The sequence below is a fragment of the Myotis brandtii genome, unplaced genomic scaffold, assembly GCF_000412655.1.
Source record: "Myotis brandtii unplaced genomic scaffold, ASM41265v1 scaffold225, whole genome shotgun sequence".
Lineage (NCBI taxonomy): Eukaryota > Metazoa > Chordata > Mammalia > Chiroptera > Vespertilionidae > Myotis > Myotis brandtii.
Window position 1 is genome coordinate 1,786,493 of NW_005358435.1, and position 7,757 is coordinate 1,794,249.

General features: G+C 49.2%; 1 protein-coding gene across 4 annotated transcripts in view; it reads left to right on the forward strand.

The window, feature by feature from the left end:
• ATP9A (ATPase, class II, type 9A) overlaps nt 1–7,757 on the forward strand; it is a 143,607-nt gene that overhangs the window by 22,512 nt on the left and 113,338 nt on the right. For 3 of the 4 annotated variants that reach the window (XM_014539669.1, XM_005866221.2, XM_014539668.1), the window contains exon 2: nt 6,675–6,819. In XM_014539669.1, coding sequence (XP_014395155.1) covers nt 6,675–6,819 — 145 coding nt within the window. Of the gene's footprint in view, nt 1–5,837; nt 5,914–6,674; nt 6,820–7,757 lie in introns of those variants that run through there. The other variant, XM_014539670.1, reaches the window with a different exon arrangement.

Sequence of the window (7,757 nt, forward strand, 5' to 3'; positions counted from 1 at the left end):
ATATTATATATATATATGGCTAGGTTGACTCACGCATGTGCAATACATATGAAGCTCTTGCTGGTGCTAATCGCATGTGTGTGTTTCCATCTGTCATTGTTGATCGTGAATTTAGTTGACACTTCTATTATAGAGAAAGGGCGAATAGCGATATTAAAATATTTCTTCTAATTAATTTCCTTTCAATGTGCACGAATTTGTGCATCGGGCCGCTAGTAGCATACTAAATTGCATATCTTTAGCTTTATGTTTTCTCCCTTCCGCTGCATCACTTGGATCTGGACCTGCCAGTGTGTGACCTCATTCTTTTATTGCCACAGGTTCATTGTACAGGGCGTCCCTCCATAAGGGACATCTGGGCCTCTCCAGGTTTTGCTCTCTCAGTGCTGCTGTGAGCATCCTTGTGCGTTTCCTGTTGCTTACCAATCCCTGTAGTTGCCTAGGATACATCCCTCCAGGATGTGCTAGGTCAGAAGATCTGAGCTCTCCATTTAAAGAGAAATCGCCACCTTGACTTTTTTCATGGATATGGTCCCATTTCTCCTCTAGCCAGGAGCATCCTGTGGCCAGAGATATGGTTGACATCAGTGACCTAGCTTCCTTCTTTGCATTCTTTCTAACTTGAGATTTGCATTCTCCTGCTTAAATAAACCACACCTAGCCACTTAGATGTTTATAGAACAAAGAAGTAAAAGTTTGGCTTTGTACCTCCCTTCCTCTTTTTCCAGCATCCTTCTCTTCTCCCCTCCAGGCACCTGTGCTTAGCAATTTGGGTTACATCCTTCTAGAACAGTGGTTCTCAACCTTCCTAATGCCACGACCCTTTAATACAGTTCCTCATGTTGTGGTGACCCCCCAACCATAAAATTATTTTTGTTGCTACTTCATAACTGTAATTTTGCTACTGTTACGGATCGAGATTCCAACAGCGGGCTGGGCCATCTTTCCTTGGAATCAGGGAATTTTAACCTCTTGTTGGAAAACCAAGAGCAATCCCCTTAGGGCAGTGGTTCTCAACCTTCCTAATGCCGCGACCCTTTAATACAGTTCCTCATGTTGTGGTGACCCCCCAACCATAAAATTATTTTCGTTGCTACTTCATAACTGTAATTTTGCTACTGTTACGAATTGTAATGTAAATATCTGATATGCAGGATGTATTTTCATTGTTACAAATTGAACATAATTAAAGCATAGTGATTAATCACGAAAACAATATGTAATTATATATGTGTTTTCCGATGGTCTTAGGCGACCCCTGTGAAAGGGTCGTTCGACCACCAGAGGGGTCGAAACTCACAGGTTGAGAACCGCTGTTCTAGAACTGCAGTCGATGTGGTAAGCACTAGTTATATGTGGCTATTTAAATTGAGGGAATAACATTTAAATTTTACATTTTGAGTACTCGATAGTCTCATGTGGCTAAGTGGCTGCTCTCTGACAAGGCAGACATAGAACATTTCCATTATTGCAGACATGCGTGGAGGATGCTGCTCTGGACCAGGGTCTCAAATCGGGGTGATTGACATTTGGGGCTGGATCACCCTCTGTGTGGTGCTGCCCTGTGTGTTGGAGGATGTTTAGCAGCATCCCTGGCCTCCACCCACTAGATGCCAGTAGTACCTCCCTTTCCTGCACCTGCATTTGGGACAACCAAACAGCCCTCTAGACATTGCCAACTGTCCCTGGGGGTCAGAATTTATCCTCGGGTGAGGGGGTGAGGGGGGAGGAACTCACCCCCCCCCCCCCCCCCCCCCACCCCCCCCCGACCCCCAGTGCTGTATACTATTTTTTCCATATTGCTCTCAATTTTTCTTCCTGGGTCTTCCCAGTGTCAACATTGAGACGGTCACTTCCTGGACCCTGGCTTCCGGCAAGGTTGGTGCGTCACGCAGCAGCTCAGCAAATATTTACTGAGTGGGTGCCGATCGCCGGCACCGAGAGCAGGCGGGATCCTTCTCCCGAGGCCAGCTCCTGGCTGCAGTAGTCACCTTTCCAGAAACACGGTTGCCTGGGCACTTCCCCCTGTAATATTTGCTTTTCCCTTGCTGTCAGCCCGGCTGTGTGCAACCACTGCACATCAGCGGTCATAACCTTTGTTTGTTCTAGAGTCAATTTATAAGAAAAATCTACTTTGGCTTTTCTTTATTTAAATGGTCTAAGCTGGAAGCAGTGCAGACTAAGTTATCTCTAGCTTTACATCTTTTAAATTTTTATTTATATTTTTATTGATTTCAGAGGAAGGGAGAGGAGGAGAGAGATAGAAACATCAATGATGAGAGAGAATCATGGATCGGCTGCCTCCTGCACGCCCCACACGGGGGATTGAGCCCGCAATCCGGGCATGAGCCCTGACCGGGAATTGAACGGTGACCTCCTGGTTCATAGGTCGATGCTGAGCCCGGGCCTAGCCTTACATCTTAACCTAATTGAATAGCTGTTGATACTAACAGGTGAGAAAATTGTTTCATGTTTTTTTTTAAATCTAGAAAAATAACTCGAGAAGTAATATCTACTGTTTTAAAAAATATGTTTATTTATTTATTGATTGATTTTAGAGAGAGGGAGAGAGAGAAACATTGATTTGTTCCACTTTTTTTATGCCTTCATTGGTTGATTCTTGTATGTGCCCAGACCAGGGATCCAACCTGCAACCTTTTGGGCTGATGCTCCAACCAATTGAGCTACCTGGCCAGGGCTCAATATCTACTATTAATTGAATGCCTGTTATGTGCTAGGCCCTGTCCTATCCCTTTTCTGTATAAAATCTTTATCCTCATAGTAATTCAGCAAGGCAGGTCGTATCTTTTTACAGGGAGGGAAAGTGGGCTCACAGATGAGTAGCTGGAAGGCACACAGCCGGTGTGGAGCAGGGCTGGGATGTGTTCCTAACTCTGTCCATGTGGTCCTGCTGTGTTGAAACAGTGGCTCTCGCCTGTCACTGCTTTTTCAGCCTCTCCATTAATTCTCCCTCTTAGGGATTCTGCGGTGCAGCCATGTCCCCAGGCTGCCTGGGGTGTGGGGTGGGAGTTACTTTGCCCTGGCATGTGACAGACAGCTCCCTTTGGTATTAGGAAATAGCAGTAGCAGTCCACGACACCAGGTGACAGCTGTCACAACATAGCTCTGGGCGCCTTCCTCCCAGACCTTGGAGGGGGAGGGGCCTGAAGTCCACCCACTAGGCAGACGGGGTCTGGCAGCGGCCTGGAGGGGAAGAGCTAGAGCTTTGCAGGTTATAAATCCAGAAGTTGAGAAGGAGCCTCGCTACCACCTCTTCTGTTTGGACGGGCCGAGGGAAACTTGGTCACTTGTAAGTCTGCCACCACGCCCAAGGCTTCTGCTGCAGGGCATTAGTTCCCAAGATATGTTTCCAGACGCTGCAGTGATAGTCAGAGTAATTCAGGGACAGGAGCTAAATCACATTGAGACGTGTAGGAAGACACCCACTTCCTTTTCCAGTTTTCCGTCAGTATTGCTCACCCTGGCAGGGCCCCCTTTTTAACAGCAGACCCTGCTGGTGTCTCCGCGCTACAGGGAGGAGAAGCAGCCCCCGGGCCGCCGCTTCAGGCATAGCCGCTGTGTCCAGGGGGAGTCTAGCAGGACTTGTTAGCTTCTCATTGCGTTGATCATTGCACTGATTTTGGTATTTGCCTTCTTTGTCTGACAAAGTGTGATGCTGGTTTTCCATTTATGATAGTGACATGAAGTTACCTCTTTAAATACATTTATGTAAATGGAGTTCTGACCTGGGCACCGCTGACATTTGGGGCCGGGTCATCCTCTGTTGTGGGACCCGTCCTGTAAGTTGGAGGATGTTGAGCAGCATCCTGGCCTGCTCTGCCTACTACCTACCAGTGGCTCACCTCCACCCCTGGTTGAGAATCGCTGATGTAAGGTATGCAAAATCGTGAATTTAGACAATAGAGGTAGTTGGATATCGCAGAAATCCTGTGTATGAAAATGGCTAAAGTTTGGGAATCTGCTTAGGAAATTTCCTTCAATGTCCTCGTCTGTCTTCTTTGGCACCGACATCCGTTCAGAGGTCAGGTGGACGCCCTGGCCGGTGTGGCTCAGTTGGTGGGAGCATCGTCCCATGGACCACAGGTTTGATTCTCCGTCAGGACACATACCTAGGTTGTGGGTTCGATCTCTGGTTGGGGCGCGTTCGAGAGGCAGCCGATCGGTGTTTCTCTCTCACATCTATGTTTTTCTCTCTCCCCTTTCCTCCCTTTCTAAAAATAAAAAATAAAAAAGTCAGGTGGGGAGGTGTCTTGAAAGGGGAGAGAGAAAGCAACGCTGTCCAGGAGAACTTCCTGTCATGCTGGAATGCTCTGTGTGCTGCTATGAACATAGGGGTGCATACATTCTTTCTGATTGGTGCTTTGGGTTTCTTAGGATATATTCCTAGAAGTGGGATCACTGGGTCAAATGGCAGTTCCCTATTTAATTTTTTGAGGAAACTCCGTACTGTTTTCCACAGTGGCTGCACCAGTCTGCATTCCCACCAGCAGTGCACGAGGGTTCCCTTTTCTCCGCATCCTCGCCCAGCGTGAACTCTTAAGAAGCTTAGGATCTCAGACACATAAATCCATTGGGGATACATCTTTAAGGAGGGCCCGGCCATGTGGCAGACAGGACCGTCAGATGGGAGGTTTGGCATAGTGGTTAACAGATGCCCAACTGGCTTGAGCAAAGTAAAATAAAACAAAGCGAATTCACTGGTTCCTAAGACAGAGAGCCCAGGGAACAGACAGACCGCCAAGGAGATTTCTGCCTGGGTAAGTCTGTATCTACATCCCTCTCAGCTCCTTCCTTTTCTTTTTTTAAAAAAAAATATGTTTTTATTGATTTTAGAGAGAGGAAGGGAGAGCTGCCTCCTGCCTGTCCCCTATGGGGATGGAGCCCGAAACCCAGGCTTGTGCCCTGACCGGGAATCGAACCAGCAACCTCTCGGTGTTTGAGACAACGTTCAACCAACTGAGTCACACAGGCCGGGGCTCCTGGCTTTTCAATTTAGTGTATCTCTCAGTAGGGCCACCCGGCCCATGCAGCTCTCGGTCTTCAAAGATTGTTGGGATTCCATTTTGTGGACATTTCCTGTTCATTTAACAGCCAGGTTTGATGACCGGTCAGGTTTGATGACCGGTCAGGTTTGACCACTGGTCAGGTTTACTTCCAGTCTTTTGCCTCCACAGTGCAGGCCACACTGACTGTCCTGCTGCTTTGGGCACGTGCACGCCCCTGCCAGTGAAGTAACAAGCAGTTTAACCTGGCAGCTTGCTGTGCCGAACCTTCTGCTAAAACATAACAGACAAAACTTCTATAAACAGTCAGCCTGACGGTATATGAGTCCCTTAAATCCATTCTTTAGCTTTCAGTACAAACAGACAGCGGTGGGATCCATCATTACAGGGTTATTGTAGGATGGGGAGAGAATTTCCGGTTCTGCAAATGGAAGGGTGTGCTTCCTATTAAATGAACCTACCCTCCGTCCCTCCGCCCCTCCCTCAGTCATTCAACACTTAGAGTGCCCACGGATGGCCAGCGTGGGTAAGGCACACCCAAGAGCAGGAATGGGGTGGGACTCCTTGAGGCCTCTGTGTGTCTCTGGCCGATGGACGACTTAGAGGGGCGCCAACACGGATGAGTTGCTGGGCGTGAAGCCGTCCTCATCAGAGCCACACTGTACTGGGCAGCAGTTCCCTGGAGCGAGGAGGCTATTTTTAAGCAGCAGCGTCGTGTTTCAGCGTGGAAATTCTGAACATCCGAGCAGGCAGCTTGCTGGCTTGCTAATCTTTGGGGTCCTGATGCCAGGGACTGTGTTTGCTCAGCCCTGGACCCCAGCACTGCACCAGGGCCTGCTTGGCCTGCAGGACGAGTGGAGAAGGGAGTTCCTCCGTGACAAGTAATTATGTGAGTCCCGTCTGGCTGGTTTCACTTCTGCTGGATGTCTCGCAGGGCTGGCCGGGCTGGGTTCCTCCCGCCAGCCTGTGTGTTCGGGGGCCGCGAGGGGCCGTGGGGTGTTCCTGTTGCAGTGCTCACCAGGGCTTGTAGCTCCCGGGAAAGACAAGCTGCCTTTTGGGGGGTGTCTCCGAGTGGCTTTGTTTCTCCAGAGCCGGCCGCGTTCCCTTAGCTTGTGCGCGGGTGACCGGGACGGCCAGGTGGGGTGGCACTCGGGCCATCCACCTCCAGCTTGTACGCTGGCCCGTGTCCAGGTCACGCCGGGCGAGTCTCCGTCTTTCTGCATCGCCGAAGGGAGCACTGGGGGAGGTAGACTCAGCCCCTTCTCCTTTTCACAGTGAGCGTGGTGTAAGCAGCAACCTGAGCAGCAGGGCTGTTGGACGGGACGGACATGGTTCAAAGCCAGACCCGGCTGTCTCGCACATCTCGAACCTGGGGGCTGCACCCACTGTCCTGAGCTTTCTTCCCTCTTCTGTACAGTGCAGAAGTACTAACCATCTTGCCAGTGGAAAGATAAATTCTATTTTTTGAAATAAATAATTTGGGCTTGGCGGCAAAGCACCTTTGATTGCGACCCCAGCTTCTTAGGAGCCCCAGTTCTGTTCCCCATCTCCCCCGAGGCTGCTCCCCATGGGTGCCCCGTGCCGAAGCTCTTGAGGAAAACGTGGCGAGGAGGGCGTGGCCTTGATGCTGTGGGCCTGTCTTTCCCGCAGGTGCTGTGAGTGGCTGAGATGCTGCGGTGGGGGAGAGCCCAGGCCCCGCACGGTCTGGCTGGGGCACCCCGAGAAGAGGGATCAGAGGTACCCCCGAAATGTCATCAACAATCAGAAGTACAACTTCTTCACCTTTCTTCCTGGGGTACGTATGGGCAGGGACCACACCCGTTTTTTCTTCCCACCCCAAATGCATGCAGTGGAGCCAGCCTTAGAAGTCTGAGGTCCCCGTGGCAGGTTTTGTGAACATGCGCTTGTCTTTTCCCCACCCCCTTACCACTGGCCGTGGCTGCTCTCTGTCTGCACAGCTGTGAGACCACCTGATCAGTTAGATCAACTTCACATTTATTACTTATTTAGTGTGTTGTGCGGAAGAGAGAAAAAGATATTACGGGGACCTAGCATTATAACCGGAAAACCGCAGTGCTTAAATTTCCCCCCATCGTCACGAAACACATATTTAGCTGTAGAAAAGTTGGGGGATAAGAGTATAGAGAACTAAAAAAAAAATATAAGATGCATTTTAATCCTTTTACCCAAAGAATTTCTGTGAACATTTTTTGCTCTGCTAACATTTTTGCTGATGACTTTCTGGTTTGCTTGGTGTGATACTCTGCAGTCATAGCCCTTCCCATTAACTTATACAAATACATGGACAGGGACTCCTCCAACCTTCCCCCGACGCACGTAAATCAAACTCCGATTTTTATCCACCGTGGCCTCCAGACACTGATCGACTATAGAAGCCGCAGCGGCAGCCAGTTCCAATGCTGGAAAGGAAAAAAACGTTACTATCTTCGATTTATTGCGAGATAATACGGAAACACACATACATCATACTGTAGCTTAAGGTCCCTTCGAATGCTTTTTTTCTTTTATACCTTTATTCACAAGGCTCTTTGACCTCTGAACAGGCTAACGATGGAATCCCATTACCTTTTCTTGGTAGTCTGCAGTTGCTACCTTCTTAATGTTTTAATTACATAGTTTCAGTTTTTCTTTTTAAAAATTATCTGTATTGTTGAAAGTATTACAGATGTCCTCCCCCCCCCCCCCCCGGCCACCCCCCCCCCCCCCCCCCCC